We start from the raw sequence: 24,042 nt of genomic DNA, 5'->3' as shown, positions 1-24,042 counted from the left end.
AAAGTCCATTTGTAATTAGATCTGTAATTTTGTCCTCATATTGTACTTTATCCATTATTACAGTTGCATTTCCTTTATCCGCTGGTAGGATTGTTATGGAGTCATCATTTTTTAAAGTTTTTAAAGCTTTCATTTCCTCTTTGCTGATGTTCTGTTCAATTTTATTAGATTTTTCCAATTCAAGTTTGCATAGTACCCTATATTGTTCTTTTTCATGAGTTGGTAAACACTGGGATATTTTTTCCACTGCGCTAATTATGTCTAATTTTTGAATAGATGGATGAGTGACAGCATAGTTTAAACCTTTTGACAATACCAAATTTTCCGTTGCGTTTAAATGTCTATTAGTAAAGTCGTCTACTTTAAAATGTATAATATGTGTCTGAATTGCCGATATAAATGAGTCAGATTAAATAAATTATTAGAAGAATTTTTTACTAAGCAACAACATTTTTGTTTATTTAGTATTATTTTTTATTTTGACAACGACACCCGACTTGGGCGTCGAAACGTTAATAAAACCATTTTTAGGTAAAATTGTGGTCTATACTTTTTGTTGCATCTATCATCTATCAGCTCTTCGTTTACTTGTTTCTTTTTCAGACTTTCTTACATAGTTTCCGTTTCGACTAAATCAAATGTTTTCATATCTATAAAACTTACGTATACTTCCTTATTTTTCTAAGGCTTCTCTATTATCTGTTACATTGTGAAGATATGGTCTTGTGTATTATGTCCTTTTTTGAATCTGCTTTGTAGGTCTTCTAATTATTAGTCTATTTCTATCCTGATTTTTCTTTCTATTGTGATTTAGAAGTTTTGCTGCAACACATAATAGGGATAGGCCTCTTATAGTTGTGGCAGTCTCTTGTGTTTTCCTTTTTATGTACTGGTACAATTATTGAATTTGATAATTCCCTAGGCAATATTTTTTTCTTCTATTTTAGAATGAAGTTTTCTTTGCCTCTTCTCTCATACAACATTTTCAACATCTCTGGACTAACTTCATCACTCCCAGGAGCTTTTCCATTCTTTATCTTTCCTATTGTGTCCTCCTTATTAGACTCCCATTTACATAAAAAAAAATTGGAGTGATTCTTAGGGGTCAAAGCAAAATAATCGAAATACCGAAAAACGTGTCCCCCTTTAATCAAAATAATTTGATCAGTCGCTGTGTTTTTCTGATAATAATCAGCCATGTGATGGATGACCGAAGTTATCTTTAACGTAAAGCTATCCTGTAGTTAAGTTATAATCCTCGAATTGGTGTGATGTATCATATTTAACTTAACTACTTGCGTTATTTCTTGACAGTTCTTGAGTTATCTGATATATCAACTGTCATTTTATAACGAGATGTTAAACCTCAAGTTATGAGATAACTCTGTAGTTACGTAAGGTTAGGTTCATCTTTTGACTTGTTTTTAGACAGAAATAAAGTGAATTTAGAAGCTACTAATTTAATAATTAAGAATAGAAGGGTAATACAATTTTAAAAATTATACAAAAATCAAATCGAGATATATAAGTTGAAATTTTATTTTAAGTACCTACTGAGCTTTCTGTACAGAGTTGCCAGATGATATTTTATAAATCCCCAACTTATAAACTGAAATTCCCTCAAATTGAAGCTCAAATACCCCAAATTTAAATTTTTGCCGCATTTTAATAAATTAGTAACCAAATGAAGAGAACAGTAAACCAAAATTATACTACTTATTGTTAACGAGAGCCCTGGAAATAATTCATGGGAGTATAATATACAGTTCTATGTACAGTCGCAAATTTAATTTACCATGACCCATTAAAATCCTCCATAATTTTCCGCTCCTAAAAAATCCCACCACAATTTCTGCTTAAAAAAATTTCCGTAGACGCTTTCAAATTACCCCAAAATTGTGGGAAAATACACCAATCTGGCAACCCTGTTTCTATCTACCGTTTTAAACACCACCGAACTTGAACAGCTGTTGGCTGTTCGGTCATCGGCGGCACCGATCGACGGTGGCCGACGACGGGTATTTACTTTTAAGGTCATCTACCCATCCTGTAGCATGTTCCGAACAATCTCTCGCACTCACTCCAACTTGTACTATTTCTACATAAGGTTCTCTTTGTTACTTCAATCTTTGTTCCTCAAATGTTATGTCTGATATAGCGTTGAAGAAATAACTATCTCATAACTGCGACGGATACATCACACCGAATTTTACCTAAATAGTTATGGGCATCGTTATCCCTGAGAGTTACTTATTTTAACATTAACTTAAACGTTAAAGATAACTTCGGTCATCCATCACAGGGCTGAATGTTGTAGTTTCTGATAATGCCTCTTTTTGTTTTCGTCCGATTATATTACCCTGTTTTTTCTTTACTAAATTTATGTATTGTTTTTATATTAATGATATTCTAAGATCGTACTGTAAAGCGAATAATGTCCAAATCGTAAAATATACCACTGTGTGTGTAAAACCACATTTTTACTAGAGTATAGGAACCATGTGCGCCAGCTAGCAGTAAAAGCTTTTAGATAATGGTAGACGCACCCCGGTTTATGACTAAAGACAATATAAAACGAGTAAACGTCTAATAAAGTGGGTAACGTAATGTACATAGAACACAAAGATTTATATTTAGCTTGCACATAAAAGCTTTTTATGAATCACGCAACTCAAATCGTTGATTTTCTCTTAACGAATGTGGTCGTTGTTCGTTAATTAAGATTTATCAGATTCAGTTCTAACTTTGCTTTCTAATGCACTAATCTTTTGTATTGTAAATAGATTTATACCATATTTCTTGATGTCTGACATCACGGAAGCCTCATTATTATGTAAAAAGAAAAAGAAGAATTAGCTCTTACACCGCAAAGTAATACATCTTATAAATTTTTCGTATTTTGGAGTCAAATTGTGGCCTATTATCAATCAAAATAGCAAATTGCATTAAGATGCCACAAGAAAAAAGCTTCAGAAAAATATTAAATGGCATCGTCGCCGTCGCCGGGCCTTCATATATGTAGGTCTTACAGTTCTGTCACAGTTTAAGCTCTATGACCAATAGTCCAGAGAAATAAGATTTTTCTCGTGACACATCCCCCTCCAGGCCGAAACATTTTTTGAGTAGTATGGCCGTCTATATTAATAACCTATATGTTTCCTGCAGCCGATTTTGATGATATACATCATAGTTATAAACAAATGAAGATCAAAAAACGGTAAATTTTCGCTTTTTTTTCGTTTATTACTAAAAAGTGGAGCATTCTAAACAAATTTGAGAAAAATAAACTCATAAATCATATAAAAAACTTCAATATGGCGTTCGCTGAATATGTCTATCCTTATTTGTTGCTTAGAAAATTGCAAAATAAGTCATAAATTTTGAGATTTTATAAATGTTCATAACTTATGTAAAAATTAAGTTAGAACCCTTCTTGTTACACGGAATGCTGAGACATCTTGTGCTTAAATTATATTTTAAATTTTAAAGCAATTGGTCAAATAGGTTAAAAGTTATTTAATTTGTTTATCCCAAATTCATTTTTTTTGCAACACTATAAGTCAGAAAATTATGAGGTTACAGTAATACTTCGGACAGTTTATAAAAGATGAACATTCATACCATTACCTTAATTAAAAAAAAATACGAAAACAGTGTAAAATTATTTTGCAAAAACATGTCGATTTTTTGCTTACTTATAAAATTAGAATAACTTTTTAACCGTTACCCGTAGAAAAATTATTTTTCCACCTACCTCTACCGAAAGTATACTTTTCCGGACCTGATTGTAGGGAGCAAAGTTGTACTTTTCCTCCCTAGGGAGGAAAATATTTTTCCTCCCTAGGGAGGAAAAGTAAAAGTGACGTCATAGTATTTCATTCATGAAATATAACTTATTGACGCCCTGTATAATATCTATTTTCTATTACGAAGTATCTATACATTTTAACGTTTATTTATAAAACACCCTCTATTTTGCAGAATGGTAAAAAACAGTAAATTGTTATTTTGATTTAACAATGTTTACATTAATAATTTGACTTATATTTGACAGTTGACAGTTACATTGTACCTACTTGTTGTTTTAGTTCTAATAAATTTTGTTGGTTAGTTACATAAATAAATTAAGTAAAAATGAAAAAATTACTTGTTATTTGAGGAAGGTGGAAAAACCATATGTATAACATGGGAGTAAAGTGCCTTTTCCTCCCTTGAATGATTACTGCCCTCCGCTACGCGTCGGGCAGTAAACTTCATTCTCGGGAGGAAAAGTTACACTTTCCTCCCTTGTTATACAAATAGCTATTTCATATTTAGAAAGACTGAATTTTTATACACAATTAGAAAGAAAAACAATTGTCCTAGGACAATCATGGACGAAGTTAGCCCCCCGTTTTTTTAATTCAAATGTTCTTGCAAAAGAATTTTGCAATATTTTGAATTATTTTTTGTCATTTTTTTTTTAATAAATTGATAGTGTAAATCTTCTTCTTTCATAAACTATCCAAAGTATTACTGTAACTTCATTATTTTCTGACTTATAGTGTTGCAAAAAATTAATTTGGGATAAACAAATTAAATAACTTTTAAACTATTTGACCAATTGCTTCGAAGTTTAGGGTATGATTTAAGCACCAGAAGTCTCAGCGTTCCGTTTAATAAGAAGGTTCTAAGTTAATTTTACATAAGTTATGACTATTTATAAAAACTCAAAATTTATTATTTAGTTTGCAATGTTCTAAGCAACCGATAAGGATAGACCTATTCAGCGAACGCTATATTGAAGAATTTTAGACGATTTATTGGTTTCTTACTCTCAATTTTGTTGAAATAGCTTAACTTTTTGGTAATAGACGAAAAAAGCGAAAATTTACCGTTTTTTTTATCTTTATTTGTTTATAGCTGCAGTCTGCTGTATAGCTGCTGTATCGGCTGCAGGAAACATATAGGTTATTAATATAGATGTCCATACTACTCAAAAAATTTAGTTTCGGCCTGGAGGGGGTTGTGTCACCAACATGATATTTTTTCCCTTATTTCTCTGAACTATAAAACTCAATTTTAATTCAATATTACTTATAGTCCAGAAAGCCACTGCGCATCCGCTAGGAAAAATATTCTAATTCGGATTTTTTGCAGAATCTTACTCAAAAAGGACTCCTTTTAACAAATTTGCATGTTGCCAGGACCAAAAGGTGGTCAAAAATTTTTTAAACGTTTTTTTTTGTTTTTTTCTTAAAATTATTTTTTTTGCATGGAACAAAGTTTTTTTAGGTTTTTTGGATCATTCCAAACAGAAAAGGTCTTTAGTGACTTTTCTCTAAAAATGATAGTTTTTGACATATAAGCGATTAAAAATTAAAAAATATTGCGAAATCGGCCATTTTTAACCCTCAAAAACTATGTGAAAAACTGAAAATTTAAATGTTGCCAAGGTAGGTAGATATTCTTTAAACATCGGTTGATGAAATCCCGAAGAGTTTTTTGCAATATAATATTCAAAACTCCTTTGTTTTTAAATTTCTAATCACGCGTGCGCGACACAATTTTCCACCGTTGCATATGTATACAGTACTGTGCAAATGAAAGGAATAAATTCGTTATTTCGTAAACCGGCTACTTTAAGAAAAAAAACCGAAACAGGTCGATTTTTATTTTAAAGTTATGATATTGTGGCATGTATGGTATACTAGTGACGTCATCCGTCTGGGCGTGATGACGTAATCGATATTTTTTTTAAATGAGAATAGGGGTCGTGTGGTAGCTGATTTTAAAGGTACTTCAATTCTCTATTCAGTAATGTAAACATTTACATAATTATTTATACAGGGTGTCCAAAAAATTTTTATTAAATTAAATTATTTGACAAAAACAGAAGTAGAAGGACACCCTGAATAAATAATTACATAAATGTTTATATTACTGAATAGAGAATTGAAGAACCTTTCAAATGAGCTAGAACACGACCCCTATTCTCATTTCAAAAAATCATCGATTACGTCATCACGCCCAGATGGATGACGTCACTAGTATAGGTACAATATATGCCATAATATCGTAACGTAAAGTCGCCGGTTTACGAAATAACGAATTTATTCCTTTCATTTGCACCATACTGTCGGTGGAAAATAGTGTCGCGCACGCTTGAATATCGATTAAAAAACAAAGGAGTTTTGAATATTGTCTTGCAAAAAACTCTTCGGAATTTCATGAATAGATGTTTAAAGAATCTGACATCCCTGACAAACTGATAAGATTGGTTAAGGCTACAATGCGTAAAGTCGTTTGCAAAGTCGAAATACAGGGCGAACAATCACAGGCGTTTGAAACGAATATTGGGCTGCGACAGGGAGATGCGCTGGCGTGTCTCCTCTTCAACATAGCTCTGGAAAAGGCGGTCAGAGATGCCCGAATAGACAACAGAGGAAATATTTTTAATATATCATCACAAATTTTGGCATATGCCGATGACGTGGACCTAGTTGCCCGCACAACACGCAAACTAGAAGAAATGTATACCACCTTCTCAAATGCCTCAAAAAATATGGGCCTGACAGTAAACGAGGAGAAAACTAAGATGGTGGCATCAACACCCAACAATAGAGCCAGAAACATCGGTCACCAATTCTCTGTTGATAACTCTACCTTTGAAGTGGTGGACAAATTCACATACTTAGGCTCCCTGATCACCAAGGAAAACGTCATGACAGAAGAAATCAAGCGAAGGATAATCCTAGCGAACAAATGCTATTTTGGACTGAGTAGACATATGAGAAGCAGAAACTTAAGCCAAAAAATAAAAATAACCATATACAAAACCCTTATACAACCAGTGTTGACATATGGATCGGAGACATGGACCATCTCCAAGGCAGATCAAAACCTTCTGCGTATATTTGAACGAAGGATCCTGAGAGGCATATTCGGTGGCATCTGTGAAAATGGTATTTGGAGGAGGAGGTACAACTACGAGGTATACCACAGATATAAACATATATTTGGTGGAAAAGACGTAGTAACTCTTATAAGAATAAGACGACTAAGATATGCAGGACATCTAGCAAGATCACAGCATAACAACCCTCCTAGAAGAATCCTTATGTCAAAACCTGTGGGAAGTAGAAATAGGGGTAGGCCAAAACTTAGATGGAAAGATGGTGTAGATGAGGATGGGAGAAAAATAGGCGCAGCAAACTGGCAACGGTTGGCAATGGATAGGACTGACTGGCGTAATAGACTTGGGAAGGTCGAGGCTCTTTCATAGGGCTGTAGCACCATTGATGATGATGATGATGATGATGTTTAAAGAATATCTACCTAACTTGGCAACATTCAAATTTTAAGTTTTTCACATAGTTTTTATGGGTTAAAATGGCCGATTTCGCAATTTTTCAATTTTTAATCGCTTATATGTCAAAAACTATCATTTTTAGAGAAAAGTCACTAAAGACCTTTTCTGTTTGGAATGATCCAAAAACCCAAAAAAACTTTTTTTTATGCAAAAAAAATAATTTTAGGAAAAAAACAAAAAAAACGTTTAAAAAATTTTTGACCACCTTTTGGTCCTGGCAACATGCAAATTTGTTAAAAGGAGTCCTTTCTGAGTAAAATTGTGCAAAAAATCCGAATTAGAATATTTTTCCTAGCGGATGCGCAGTGGCTTTCTGGACTATTAATCATTCACGGGAGGATGTACTGAATTAAGATTAAAATGGGGAAAAATTACGCCTTTTAATTAAAAATAGGATAATATTTCCTACTTTTCAAATAATATTTTTGAAACCAGATCTTTAAATTTTTTGGAAGTAGTAGGTGTAAAATAAAATTAATTTTTTAAAAACGAAATAAAATAAAAAATAATTTTAACACTACCTACTGCTTAATTAAAAAAATCCAGACAATTAGAATGTTGTTCTGAAGCTATTTCTTTGTGGCATTTATATAATTTATTATTCTAGTATAGTATCACAAGGTTATTTCCTGGTTTTTCCTCGTGATTTACTATTGAATCACTAACGCGAGAATTTTACTGTCACCCTTGCATGTGGTTGTCTTTTTAAAGACAGATAACATGCTATGATTTTTTTGTGACGTATATTCTTGAGTTAAAGTTGATTTCATGTAATCGAATGAACTATCTTTCAATAAAGTCGTCCCAGGAACGCAACTCATAAATATAACTTCCGGTTATACCGGAAGTTGCTTATAACTTCGTTTTTTTAAATTGGACACCCTGTATATTTTTACATTTTTGGATTCTCTTTCGTCTTCTTTCTTAAAATATGAGGTTTTGTAATATTATACAGGGTATTTTAAAAGATAATTACGTTTTTTTATTAATTTCGTAGCAAAATTAACACCCTGTAGAATTGTAGTAGTTTGACATCTAAAACTCTACTTACGTTCAAATGATTTTTAATATACTCTACTACAGTCGAACTTACGTTCAAATGATTTTTAATATACTCTACTACAGTCGAACCCGCTGATTAGAATACCTCTTAAAGGAATATTCCGGTTTAAGGAATAGAAATTTGAGGTCACGAAACATTTATGGTAGCAACCAATGATCGGTTATTAGAATATCCCGGTTATAGGAATACTTTTGCTTGACACAAAGGCTATTCCAATAAGCGGGTTCGACTGTATTTTTAAGAATCATTAGTATAGCTAAATTTTTAATTTTAGTATACAGGGTTGGTCGAAACTCGGAATGAGTATTTTCTGAGTTTTCTTAAATGGAACACCCTGTATTTTAGTATTGTAATGAAATGATATTTTATAGTACTTTTTATTTCTTAAGCATTCCCTATACCTAACTGCTTTAATTTGTGCTTAATTGTTAATCGCACCAACAATCTTAACTAAGTAGGTATTTCGATAGCTAAATCATTATTGGTAATTTTAAGGACCAGTCTGGATTAATATGTATTTATTTCTGAAAAATTATTTGGGATTGAGTATTTTCACGGCCAACCTAATAAAATTTTACGTATTTTTTTGCAATTAATGTTTACGTTGAATCACCAATAACTCACAAATTAAAGCAGTTAGGTATAGGGAATGCTTAAGAAATAAAAAAGTACTATAAAATATCATTTCACTACAATACAAAAATACAGGTTGTTCCATTTAAGAAAACTCAGAAAATACTCATTCCGAGTTTCGACCAACCCTGTATACTAAAATTAAAAATTTAGCTATACTAAGATTCTTAACAATAGTAGAGTATATTAAGAATCATTTGAACGTAAGTAGAGTTTTAGATGTCAAACTACTACAATTCTACAGGGTGTGAATGCTACGAAATTATAAAAAAACGTAATTATCTTCTAAAATACCCTGTATAATATTAGAAAACCTTATATTCTAAGAAAGAAGACATCGAAGAGAATCCAAAAATGTAAAAATATACAGGGTGTCCCATTTAAAAAAAACGAAGTTATAAGCTTCCGGTATAACCGGAAGTTGCAAAGAGATGAAAATATTTTCATTTAATGGATCATCCTTCAAAACCTCTTTATTCCAATTTTCATGATTCTGTTGCCTTTAGTTCTCGAGATATTTCTAATAGGCCAGTTATCTACCTCACGCTATATAATATATGTCTGAATTGCCGATATAAATATGTCAGATTAAATTAAATTATTAGAAAAATTGTTTCAGAAGGAACAACTATTTGTTTAATTTATTAAAATTTAATACGTTAATAAAAGCATTTTTTAAGTTAAATTGTGGCTTATTTTCCATTTAGAATAATAAAGACAATTATTAGAAATTCTAAACCAAATAAAATTCTTAGTGAATTAAATGTTCAAACCACCATATTGTGCCAAACAGAAACCAAATCTATGATATAAGGCCGTTCTCGTGGCATTGAGTTCATTTGCCGATATGTTTTGGCTAAGTTCGTTCGATTATCTTTTGTCTCAGTGCTCCAAGCTGGCGGCTCGGATTCATGCTTGTACAGTATAAATTGGTCTTTAGCATCCCCAAGAATAAATATCTAGGGGAACTAAGTCAGGTCACCGAGAGGACCATTTTATTGTACCTTGTGTACTAATGACAAGTTCAGGACAAATTAAAGTTAAATAGTCTCTAATGGCTTTTGCAATATGTCAAAGACAGCCGTTTTGTTGAATTCAAATTTCGTTTAAGGTAATTTGAAGATATTGAAGTGTAGGAATAATTTGATTTCGTAGTAATTAGAAATATTTTACTGTGTTTAAATTTAATTCGATTAAATTGAAATTAGGGAATTAAAAACAGAATAATTAAAATGTGTCTTTTTATAGAAATATTTTTATTTTATGATTTACATAAATACATATTAATACGGGATTATCAACAAATCTCATTTTTAAATGTTATTACAATACACACTGTTCTTAAAAGACATAAATACGATAGATAAAGCGATAAAGTTTAACTGTATCACCGGCAACCCTGTAATTTACCGAAGCCAGTACTTTACGTTAGGTGAGCAGGAAAACTTTTAATTTTTGAAGTTATACTTCTTTACGCGCGATGAGGGTGAATTTTTATATGTTAAAACCAGGCGCATCCGCGCATTATAACTTTGTTCTGATTGGATGTTCAAATGACATGTCAAAAATTATCCAATATGGCAGCTGTAGGACAGCTGTGGTTTGGAGGAAAAGGTAAAGGTAAACAAATGTATAATATATTAGTTTTATTGTTGTGAGGACAGAAACAAAACAGTTTATAATATTGTAGTGACTTTTAAATAGTTTTTAAAAGCAACAGGTACGTAATAATTGTTAATGTATCATGGGTATAAACCTACCTGTTTGATCTGCCAAAATACATAGTATATAATAGTGTAATACTTTTATTTATATAATTTGATTACCATCAATATTCACCTAATATATTGTTTTCTTACTATATGTTTTGTTGTATTTTTTTTCAATTCTAAAGTCCACTTTACATCAACAATAATTGAACAAGAAATTGACAACAAGTTATTCAAGGTCAAATTTGGCTTATACAAAACACAATTCTACATCCAATTTTGCCGTGAATAAAAAGAAAATAAAGAAATTTGACAAAATAAAACATATCCAATTGTTCTATTTCATCAAATTCCTTCATTTTCTTTTACAAACCATACATTTTGTACTCGTCAAATTTGGCCTTGAATAACTTTGTCAATTTCTTGTTCAATTTATTGTTGATGTAAAGTGCACTTAAATCATTTCAATTCAAAATTAAAATAATTTGATCAATTTTCAAAATATCACAAGTTTAATGACGTTCTACACCTTCGGCAAAGAATTAAGGATTTGCATGAAATTTTAGTATGTTATAGTTTACTTCAAAAAACTAAGACTTGATTTTTTAAAAAATGTTTTACCGTGCCGTTTAATTACTATTAAGGGTCAAAGTTAAGTTTTAACATGGGCTCTTATAGGAATTCTTAAAAAGTTAATAACTTTTGACCCAAATTTACGATTTTTAATTATTTGTGCTTAAATTAAAGGTATTTTTGTAAGGAATAACATATTAAAAAATGACGATTGTTTACCGTACCATTATTAAATAAAAGTGAAATTACTGTTTCGAAACTTAACAAAGTTGGTAGTAGTGAGATCAGCTGCACTCATAATTATATCCGAAACGTACCTGTCAATCACATGACCTCGGTGGTCTAGTTGTTGAGCGTTCGGTCAGAGTTCGAAACGTCCCGGGTTCCAATCCTCTACGATTCATTTTTTTTTAGTTGTTTTAATAAACATTTTTTGAAAGTGGTAGATAAGAAAGTTAGTTTAATATTTAAATAGAATACAATTACTTCGTTAAAATTATATAATAGAAGTATAACTTCTTACGTGCGTACAAAGTACACACACATTCTATTTTACTGTTTAAATTGATCCAATTAAAAGATTATAATCGTTTCTGGCTACTACCATAGCGTACGACACGGGATAGTGAATCTTTGACCCTTCCAAAATTCTACACCACTGACGGAACTGCTATTTTAGCATAATTTTTGAATTCTCCAATACTTTCTATGTAAATAATATACTCTTCATTCGTAACGATAAAATTATTAGTTTTAGAGATATTTGAAGGTAAAGACGAAGGGGCAACAAATATCTCGAAAACTAATTACTTTATCGTTACGAATGAAGAGTAGCTTATTTACAAACGAAGTATTCTAGAATCCAAAAATTGCACTAAAATAGTAATTCCGCTAGTGAGGTAGAATTTGGAAAGGGTCAACCAACGACTTTCCTCCGTCGTACGCCTCTGGTAGTAGCCAGAAACACTTGTTTAACATAATTTAGTAGGGTGTACACGTACTTACAGTACCTACCTACACTTGCTGCCAAGTATGACAAGGTTATGTTAAACGGTTTTTAAGTACTGGATACAAATAGGTATTCAATTTTTAAATAAGACACTCTGTAATTCAGTAAGGAGCACATTTTATTTAAGTGATTTGGGTTAAATCTTAATATATTAAGCCCAAGAATTTACAGTTAAAATATTTCCAATTATTAATAAAACACCCTGTATATGTTGAGGCCAAATAATTATTAACCTTGTCTATAATTACATTTAAATCCAGTAGTGAGAAACTTCTAGAATAAATATCGTTTTGTCGTCTGCTCCCGATCCTGTGCCCTTTAAATCCAGTTGGTTCTAACCCTCTTTATATTATCCATCAACCGTGTCGGATATCTTCCCCTATCTCTAAAACCTAGGACGCTAAAACCTAGGACGCTACTACGTTATGCGTTTAGTCCACCTAGCGTCATTCATTCTCGCCACCTTTCCGACCCAGTTCCACTTTATATGTACTATCCTTACCATCTGTAATTCCTAGTCTGGCTTTTATAATTATATCTGGATCTCTATCACTTAACGTTAATCCCAACATCAACCGCTCCGTACCCTGCTAAGCTACTCTAATTTTTTCTATAGATTTTTTAGTAACTGATAAAGTTTCTGTATGAATATCTACTTAAGAGGCTACAACAGTAGCGATCAACCGGTAGCAACAAACGCGCTCCAAGATTGCGGCTGTAATTTTGAATATTTTGTTGAGATGTTTGGCACACATATTCGTAATATAAGAAAGAATGGCGGTACAGAGCCCAATTTGAGAAATATATTAGTATGTGGAAATTACTCTGTAATTAAATACAATATTAAAAAAACGAGCCTGTACCGCCATTAAGAAGAACAAAAAAATACACTTTCTTCAAATAAACTTTTTTATCCCATGCCTAGATTTTGTGTCATTTTGGACCTACTAAATTTTTTTATTTCTAGCAAGAAATCGAACATATAACTAATAACTAATTAGGCACCATAGAGAAATTGTCACTGTCATTTTGACAAACCTGCGTCAGATTTTCTCTTATCTGTTCTGATATCTTTATCGATATCTGTTCAGTGCAGGAATGTATTATGTATTTTAAGAATTCGTTATTGTTGTTTCATAGGAAAGTAGTGTTTATTTATAGTTAATTTATTATATTTTTGTGTGTAATAGAAGTAAGTTATTGGCCTATTTAAAAAAATAGATTATTATTAATTGTAAGTTTTAGTTATATGTAGGTAGGTAAGTATACTTTACGTAAAATTTTTGTGAGTGACTTTGGCGCTATATGAACTACATAAAATAAGACGGCTCTTGTTTCGCTTCACAACCAAATGATTACTTAATATTATTATTTCGTGCAAATACCTATGTTAACATAAAATTTTCACCGATTTTGGTTTATTTTTATAAATATTTATTTAGTAATAAAATTGTTTTCTATTACTTCCATTTAGCGCGACTATGAGCAGTGTAATTGTCAAAAGATTGATCTTAGATAATGTCAAAGAATGCCACTGTTGCCAAAGTTTCGCAGACCTTACGAAAAAAGGTAGGATACTATCTCCCGAAGTTATATTATTGTTGACGCGCTACTGTATGCTCTTAAAGCACAAAAATGGTTTAAAAGTCTTGCTTTTCAGATATATTAACCCTTGTCCACCTAATGCGTATTCCCTTGTAATATATTTATTGCGTGTTTAAAAATTTTCTAAAAATTATTTATTGTTAAAAAGACTTTTATCGAATGTTAAATTGGTTCTACCGATATTTTTGAAAATAAAAGTTAAATATGGGTGGGCATAAAAAGTACACACTTAGTAAAACTTGTTATTAAAGGTTTCTATTTAATTTCTCGTTGGTATGAAGATAATCCATATAACATAATCCACATAATTATCCGCCAATGAAGAGGCTGAAAGGAAGAATGTGGAGAAAATCGACAAATCTGAATTAAAGGCTTTTACTGGTATGTTAATTTTGATGTACATTGTAATTTCGTTGTAAGGTTTGTAAATTGTTTATATTAATATTTTAGAAGATGCTGTGTTTATTAAGCATAAGATTCTTAAGTTTAATCCATTTCCAACAACTCTCAATAAATATATTAGCTATTTTCGAGGTGGACATTTTTTACCCACCCTTGGTCGTACATGAAACCTAAAAAAAGTTGGGCGTTTAAGGGTTAATCCAGTATATAAGAGCCATTTGAAATATGAGAGCCTAAAAAACAATGAACTTAAACTTAAACTGTCACATTACAAAAAATGATCTTACGTCACGGTAAATTCTTCCACAAATAAGGCATTGCGTTGAATTTGTATCTTAAGTTGTGCAATTTTGAAAAACGTACTTGTGCAACCGAAAACAAGCAGTTTTAAACGATTTAGATCATTTTTTTGTAATGTGAAATTCGGCGATTGTAACCCTCGAGCAGCGCGCCGTTAGAAAAAATCATTTTATCCTTTTTCGTGATAACTTGATGAAAAATTTTGCAACATAACTTTCCACTCGTAAGTGCCTCGAGGATGGGCGTAGTAATGCGTAGGTTTTTTTTCTTCTTCTCCTTTTTTGGAATTTGTGGCTTTCGTGAGAAAAAAATAGCTTTACTAATTGTTAGAAATAATATTTCTAGCATTACAAGTAAATACAAATACTATAACATAAATATTTGTTGTAAATTCGAGTCTAAATTCGTATTTTTAGACAAAATCTAATGCGCGATCAAAGACTTGACAGAAAAGAGCGCGACTCTTTCCGGGTTAAGCATATTTCAAATACCTCATATTTGGGCCAAAACTCAAAATAAAAATTGCATGCTACAGGTTTTAAAAATTAGGCTCTAATAATGACAATTTCACAATTCAGCAGGTCAGTGGAGGTGATAAATTTTATTGATCTCATGGGAATTCCAAAAAAGTTGCACAACGTTTATTTAACGGCTTTATAGAAATTGACGTCATTTACGGCAAAATTCAAAACTTGCATACGAAAGCTGCACCCCACACATTTAAATCACATTTTGATTTTGTCAATAGAACTCTCGGATCAAAAGATATCGAATTTTTACCGTCGAGTTAATACAAATTTTATAAAAAAATTGATTTTTTTTCGTAACTAATATTCAAAATTGCAGGTCACTCCAAGCGTTGTTTCTCAGAAAATTGTTCATTCTACAAAAAAATTTCTAATAAATCACTTTCTTATTTAAGTCGGAAGTAGAGTACAGTGAAATTGTAAAGAAAATATTTTTCACCTTAAATTTAAACTAACAGAATTAGTGACTCCTTACAAGGGGTAATTGAGGGGTGAAAAATCACAAGGGTGCTAAAAAATTCGCAAAAACCTATCACAACAATGTGGTAATTCAAAAATGTTTTTTTAATTCTGCTGGCTCGAATTTACGTTTCCAAATAAGATTGGTGGAGTGAAAAATTATCACTTGTAACAATTACACAAGAGCTCTAAAATTACCGATTTGTATCCCGAGTGACAATTTGACAGTTTTAACTTCCCGACCCTACGGGGAGGGAAATAATATCAAATTTTCACGAGGGTAATACAAATCGGTAATTTTAGGAGCTCAAGTGTAATTCGGTAAAATTATTTCATATTTTTGTAGGTTCCTATAGATCAGAATTTCATTTCTATAAATTAAATAATTAAGGTGTTCAAAGTTTAGTAAAAACTTACCAGAACACTTTCTTATTTCAGCTATAAATAGAGTACAGTGAAATTGTAAAAAAGATATTTTTTCACCTTAAATTTAAACTAATAGACTTATTTGTTGACTCCCCATAAGGGGTAGTTATGGGGTAAAAAATTATAAGGGTGGCAATAAATTCGGTAAAACCTAACAAAACACTGTGATATTTCAAAAACAATTAAATTCTGCTAGCTTGAATATTAAGCTAGCTGAATCACTCCCACTGAGGGTGGTTTAGGGGTGAAAAAATATTAGGGTGGTACTAAATTACTAAAAAATTGGTGAAAAAATACAATTTTATAAGCATCTTCTTCTTCTTCAGATGCAAATCCACTAATGAATGTTAACGATTACATTTTCCATTAACCCTCTGTTTCTCTGGCTAATTGGCTCTGCCAAAGCCATTTTTCAAAAAAAACCCTCTGTTTCTTGAAATGTGTATCAGAGATTGTATGTCGTTAATCCCTGTCCATTTCCTTATGTTTCGGAACCAAGAGATTTTCTTGCGTTCTATTCCTCTGTTGCCTTCAATTTTCCCCTTGATTATAAGTTGAAGGAACTGGTATTTTTCGTTTCGCTTGATGTGACCCAGATACGTGGCGCCGTTTTCCTTTTCTTGATGGTTTCTAAAAGTTGGCGTTCTTGGTTTATTCTTTTAAGGACATCTACATTTGTGACTTTCGCCGTTCATGGTATCTTTAGAATACGGCGATAAAGCCACATTTCGAAGGCTTCTAATCTGTTTATACCCCTCGTTTTGAGTGTCCAGCCCTCTACGCCATATAGTAGCACCGACGACACGTAACACTGAGGGTAAGAACAGAACAACTGGGTCGCTGTGGAGGTAGAGGTGAAAGTCGCGGTCGATGTCGATATCCATGTAAAACAAACACATTGTAGTGAGTGGAAGAGAACAGAGCAGGTAAGTTGCGGTGGAGGTTTAGCGCGATGCCGCCATCCAGGAGGTTTGCATCGATGCTTTTGAAAATAAAATGAGTTTGTTTTACATGGATGTCTACTGCGCGCCCTAAAAGGATCTTCTTCTTCTTCTTGTGCCACTCCTATCGGAGGTTGGAAATCATCAAGGCTACCCTGACTTTGTTTACAGCTGACCTAAAAAGTTCATTAGTGGTGCAACCAAACCACTCTCTCAAATTCCGCATCCACGACATTCTTCTACGGCCTGGATTCCGTTTTCCTTCTATTTTTCCTTGCATTATATTTTGAAGTAATGCGTATTTATGACCTCTCATCAGGTGACCCAAATACTCGAGTTTTCTTCATTTTATCGTTAATAAAATTTCTGGGTCTCTTCCTATCCTTCGTATTACTTCAAGATTTGTGATTCTATCAACCCAACTTATCTTCAGCATTCGACGGTAGCACCACATCTCGAAACTTTCAATATTTTTTATGTTGTTCTGTTTGAGAGTCCAGGCCACTACACCGTATAATAGCGTGTTAAATACGTAGCCACTTAGCATTCTTAATCGTAGAGGGATGCTTATATCTCTGTTGCAGAAGAATTTTCTCATCTTTATGAAGGTGGCCCTGGCAATTTCGATACGTCTTTTTATTTCATTGTTTTGGTTTCCAGTTTCGTTTATTAAAGTTCCCAAGTATTTATAACTTGATACTTTTTCAATTTGAATGCCGTTTATACTAATATGTGCTGGTTGTGTCATGATTTTACTGAAGACCATATACTTGGTTTTTTTGATATTAATGTTTATGCCATAATTGTTGCAAGCAATATTTATGTTTGTAAGTAATCGTTGTAATTCTTCTACTGTTCTTGCAACTAGTACAGTGTCGTCTGCGTATCGAATATTATTTACAACCTCTCCATTGATTACGATTCCTTCATTTGCTTGCAAAAGGGCTTCCTGACAGATGCTTTCACTATATACATTAAATAGCAGTGGTGACAAAATGCATCCCTGTCTTACTCCTCTACGTATTTCTATTGCTTTTGATATCTCGTTTTCTATTTTGATGTTAGCTTTCTGATTCCTATATAAGTTGAGAATTATTCGCAGATCTTTATTATCTATGTATTTTCTTTCAAGAATGTCTCTTAGCCTGTCGTGGCGTACTCTGTCAAACGCTTTTTCAAAATCGATAAAACATGCATGCACTTCTTGATTAACGTCTAGGCATCTTTGTGTAAGAACATTCAAACCGAAGAGAGCTTCTCGAGTACCTAGTCCTTTTCTGAACCCCATCTGTGTATTACTAATATCTGACTCCAACTTTTGATAAACTCGGTTGTGGATGATTTTTAGAAATATCTTTAGTAGATGGCTCATTAAAGATATTGTTCGATGTTCTGAAGATTCTTTTGCATTGGATTTCTTTGGCAGTGTAACGAATGTAGACAATAGCCACTCTTGAGGTATAATACCAGTATTGTATACTGTGTTAAATAAGTGCAATATTGTACCTATTGATTCATCATTCAAGAGCTTTAGTAATTCAGTAGGAACCTCATCGGGTCCATTTGCCTTTCGTGTTTTGGAATTTATAAGTGCCATTTCTACTTCACATTTTAGGATTTCAGGTCCCGTTTCACCATTTACCTTGTCAATGTTATTTCTGTTGTCCTCAAACAATTCTCTTATGTATTCACTCCATCTATTAATTTTTTCTGTTAAGTCTACAATAATATTTCCGTCTTTGTCCTTAAGCAAACTTATTTGATGTCTTCTTTGGGTTCCTGTAAGTTCTTTTACTTTTTTATGTATATTGAATGTGTCATACTTTCTTTCATAGTCTTCCATTTCTACACATTGTTCTTTAATCCATGATTCTTTGGCCTTCTTTATTATTTGCTTTATGTTCTTATCAACCTCTCTGTATTTTTCTGAATTATTCTTCAATTTGCGTCTTTCATCCATTAGTTCTAGTATGTCTGGTGTCATCCACACCTTATGTTTCTTTGGAGATTTGGTTAGGTGTTTCTTTCCCGTAGTTCTTATTATAGTGTTTATATACTTCAGTTTTTCATCTATGTTGTCTGTTCTGCGGATTTGGTTTTCTGCTACACTGAGGTCGGTGTTGATTTCTTCGCGCACTGTTTGTCGTCGGTGTTCACTTTTAAGCTGACTTAAGTCTAACGTTGGGATGATGGTTTTTCTCATTTTCTTTGGTCTAGCTTCTAACACAGATACTACTGGATTATGATCCGAACCGATATCAGTTCCAGGGTAAGTTTTAGTAGATTTCACGGCATTACGGTATCTTTTTGTCACCATTATGTAATCTATTTGGTTTCTGATTACTTTTTCTTGTGTGTGTTGAGGTGACGTCCACGTATACAGTCTCCTTGGGGGTAATTTAAAGAATGTATTAGTTATTATTAAATCTTCGCTTTGACAAAACTGAACTAAACGATCACCCCTTTCATTTCTATTACCTAAGCCGTATTCACCGACATTTTCTCCAACTTTACCCTGACCTACCTTGGCGTTCAGATCGCCCATTACTATGTTAATGTGTTGTCTCTTTGTTGTTCTCATCACCTCTTCTAAGTTATTATAGAATTGTTCTATTTCCTCTTCGTCTTTGTCTGCTGTAGGAGCGTACACTTGTATGATGTTTATTATGTTCTTCTTATCTGTCAGTTGTATTAACATCACGCGCTCTGAGAATGGAGTAAAATTTGCTACAGCATCTTTCCATTTTTTTGAGATGATGACTCCAACTCCGTATCGATGGGTTGTGGTGTGACTTCCGGCATAATAAAACATACCATGATTAGTTGTGGGGCATTTGCCATTTCCTGGCCATTGTGTATCGCTTATGCCTAATATGTCTATACCCAAACGATCCATTTCCAACACGGCGTTATCTAATTTTCCCGAAGAGAATAAGCTCCTCACATTCCACGTAGCAATTTTTATGGTTGTCTTTTTCTTATTACAAGGGTTTCGCAGGTTTACGACCGAGGAAGCCTTGTACTTATCTATTTGTCTTCCTCTGCCGGATCTTGGTATCCGATGTCCATGATCAGTACTTCTCCTTTGCATGTCCACCATGATGATTACTACTAGGGGTACTCTATGAGTACTTAATGCAGTGGTTCCCCGTTGCCTTCTGCATCCTTATGCCGTTGACCATTCTGTAGGGTTCATCCGCCTTCGAGACTGATTTCTCAGTCTCAGGACAAAAGAGTGCCCTAACACTTACTAGCTCATCCACCCGAAGCTGTTGGCTAGTAAGTGAAGATTGCTTATACCGGCAATCGCTCGGTGGTTACCCTCACTTAGTTTAGCCTACAGACCAATGCAGTTGCCCAGGGTGTGGCACGTGGAGCCATAAGTGACAGTTGGATGTCTTATGAGGACCAGTTACTTCGAACCATCTCCCGTATATTACGCTCGATGTGGCCGTTCTCATAAAAGGTACTACCTCTATAAAATACCCCAACACCTAAAAGGATGCTTCCCTGTTATTGGTCCGTTCGAAGCCAGGTTGTTATTACCTGCGCTATCTGAGTTGATACTTTTTATATACCTAATCCCTTTTTTGTACTCAGTTTATTTTTGAATTTCTAAAGTAATCAATACAGTAATTTTTTAAAATATGAAGGAGGATCTGATGATTTACAGCTGACATTTCATCACTATCATCACTTGACTGACACAACATCGCAAAAGCACAGTCTTTTTGTCATTCAAATTTCACTAAACTACTTCACTTGATAGTGGTTCTAGCTCGACTGACAGCGCAGATGACCTCCTTGGTATGTGCTGTCGACATCGACCGCGACTTAACTAGTAGCATCCACCGCGACCTACACCTCCACCTCGACCCACTCGTTCTGTTCTTACCCTTTAGTAAACCTTAGTCTCAGTTGAAGATCGAACTTTGAACTTCCTGAATTTTACGAAAGCATGTCGAGCTTGCTCAATGCGACATTATACTTCCCTGTCCGATGCCCAGTCTTCAAAAAGCCACGTTCGCAGGTATTTAAATTTGCTCACTCTTTCATAAAATTATACGCATAATATTGTTTTAACGAGTTGTCTTACCTTAGGTATTTTTGCATAGCGCCCTGTTCTTGTATCACGAATAATGGCGATGTCCAGTAGGTCCATTTCATGGTTCTGGTCCACCCAGTATAGATAAAATCCATGGGGATCTACTCTTAATGTTACTGGAGTTCCAACACAAGAATCCTGTAAAAAAAAGGTATAAATAAACAAAAAAAGTAAATAGTTTTGAAATTAAAAAAACAGTCTCAATTGACAATTGTCGGCAAAAAATTATATCCACGCCTATTTCATAGATAAGAAGACAAACATATTCTTGGAGATTCCACATAGAAAATCTATGCATATTGATTGAATTCGTTATAAAACATCGATGGACTTCGAGAAACAGAATAGGACTCTTAGAGCGGGTTGAATCTTAGCCCCCGTTAGCGAAATTATTCCAATTCTATTTTTTGCACAAACTTACTCGAAAATAAGTCCTTAAAACAAATCCACCGGGTGCTGTGGAGGTGCCGTGGTGGAAAAATTGTTTAAAAATTTTTTTTTAAACAAATTCACAAAAATTATTTTTGCATTTCTAACAATAGATACCATTTTAGATAACTTGGGTTATTCTGAGCAAAGAAGGTCTCTTGTGATTTTTCTCTAAAATTGATTGCTGTCGAGTTATACGCGATTTAAAATTTGAAAAATTCGAAAATAGCCATTTTCGAGGCTTAATAAATCGATTAAATAGTTATTTTCTACAACCGTGTTAAAAATGCAATTTTTAGAACTCCATATGAGCGTTAAAGATGCTATTTTAGGCACTAGTGCTTTAAAAAATGTTAAGGCACTGCAGTTCGTATTGACCGTATATTCAATTTTGATGTAATGTCAAAAAAATATAAAATTGGAATGTCAGTCAAGTTCAAGTAAAAGTTTTTGTAGATATTGTCTAAATAGTTATTTATGATATAAGTGTTAAAAGTACACGTTTAAGGAACGCATGTGAAAGTTTGCAGAATGAGCGATAGCGAGTTCTGCAATTCGAATAAGTGACTTAAAAATGTACTTTCTAACACGCATATCATACAAAATTTTTTCTACAAACATAATTACAGGACAATATCTACAAAAACTTTTACTTGAACTTGACTGACATTCCATTTTTATATTTTTTTGACATTACATCAAAATTGCCTATACGGTCAATACGAATTGCAGTGCCATAAAAATTTTAAAGCTTAAACTCGCATTTTTAACGCTCGTATGGAGTGCTAACAATTGCATTTTTAACACGGTTGTAGAAAAAATTATATTATGAAAGTCTAATCAAAGTCTAAATCCGCTCCTTCAAGATCCTGAAGAAACTTTGTGATTATTTTATTACAACGCTGTTATTTTTAATTATTAATAATTAGCGCTATAGTCCAGGCTGTATCGTCGCCCCCGTTAGCGAAAGTATTTGTTTGCACAAAGTTACTCATTGTATATTATTTGACGGTTTTTGCTGTAAATTTAAAGAACCGTTTGGATTGACATAAAATTTGGCATACGAATAGCCAACATGTCAAAGAAAAAAAGTGATATTGTGCCGATGTGCTTTTGCCCTGGGGGTGAGTTTCACTCCTTTTCGGGGGCGAAAAACATATGTTCAAAATAAGTCCGAAATTCGATAAAATGACTAATTCTAAGCAACTTTTATTCTATACAGTTTTTTCTCTAAGTCAATACTTTTCGAGTTATTTGCGACTGAATATGTTCATTTTTCAACAAAACAAACACGTTTTTAGACAACTTTTCGCAAATAATTTTAAAAGTAAATATTTTATCGAAAAAAACCATTGTTAGCAAAAGTATAGCTTGTAAAAAAGTGAAAAAAATGGTGTATACATGAAGTCTCTAGACCTAGTAGAAGCAGAGTTATAGCTAAAGAAAATTAGGTTCATATTCGCCAAACTTCAAATAAATATATTTCAACGTGAACTAACCAAAATATGAAGTACTTTTTGGAAAAAACTCATTATGACTCTTTTAAAGAGTTTAAAAATCTTTATGACCATTTAAAAAATATATTCTAGCATCAAATGTGAGCAAGTTACGTTCAAAATACAGTTGGTCCGTTTTGATTTAGCATAAAAAAATCGGGAAAATCGCCCCCTTTTTACCAACTTAAATAGAATTAATCGTTACCGCTTCACATGTTGCTTTATTTATGTTGTGTCTATTGATCTGTAAGTTTCATCAATTCAACGTACTTATTTCTGGAAAAAAGTGGTTTTAAAATAAAATTTTTAAAATTTTTAATCTTGAAAATAATGCTCTTTTCAAAATAACTGAAAAATTATTGGTAATTTCAAAAATCTCAAAAAGTAATAAAATGTACGTTTTTCTTTTCTAAATATTTTGGACTTTTTGTTTTCCTGTTAGACAAAAATCGGTTATGATATGGCTGTTCAAAGTTTGCATTCACTCGGGATTAGTGACTCGTTCAAGCCATTTTAACTACAGCCTTTTCAAAAATAAGCACTTTGAACCACTGAGACTTACAGATCGTATAAAGAATAAATAAGAAAAGTAACTTGTGAAGCGGTAACGATTAATTTTATTTGATATGCTAATTAGGGGGTGCTTTTCGCGATTCATTTCACCAAAAAATAAAAGATACCAACAATATTTTGAGCATAACTCACTTACTTTTAATTTTAGAAGTTTTTTTTAAAAAACGAAAACAAACCTTTTTAAACAATTTAAAAAAGTTGAAATGGGTGTTCCCCGAAAAGTGTTCCGTTTTTTGGTAATTTCTCGATGAAATATTCGATTTGGAATTTGACGAATAAGAACCTACTTTTCATTAGCTACAACTTTGCTGGTACTGGGTCTACAGACTCGAAACTGCGTTTTTGGGAATTAGGCCACTGTTGCTCTGAGCGCCTCAATTGTCCTAGGACATTTGTTTTTTTTTGAATTGGTAAAAAAATCCTTCTTTCTAAATATGAAAA

At 32.8% G+C, this 24,042-nt stretch overlaps 1 protein-coding gene across 2 annotated transcripts in view; it reads right to left on the bottom strand.

The window, feature by feature from the left end:
• The window catches only part of LOC114338442 (1-phosphatidylinositol 4,5-bisphosphate phosphodiesterase classes I and II), a 591,824-nt gene that overhangs the window by 232,006 nt on the left and 335,776 nt on the right, over positions 1-24,042 (bottom strand). For both annotated transcript variants that reach the window (XM_050659889.1, XM_050659890.1), the window contains exon 2: positions 21,095-21,241. In XM_050659889.1, the coding sequence (XP_050515846.1) occupies positions 21,095-21,241 (147 nt within the window). The remainder of the gene's footprint in view (positions 1-21,094; positions 21,242-24,042) is intronic.

The sequence above is a fragment of the Diabrotica virgifera genome, chromosome 8 (genome assembly GCF_917563875.1).
Source record: "Diabrotica virgifera virgifera chromosome 8, PGI_DIABVI_V3a".
NCBI lineage: Eukaryota > Metazoa > Arthropoda > Insecta > Coleoptera > Chrysomelidae > Diabrotica > Diabrotica virgifera.
The sequence above is the reverse complement of the archived record's forward strand: the minus strand, read 5'-3'. Positions and strand labels throughout refer to the sequence as shown.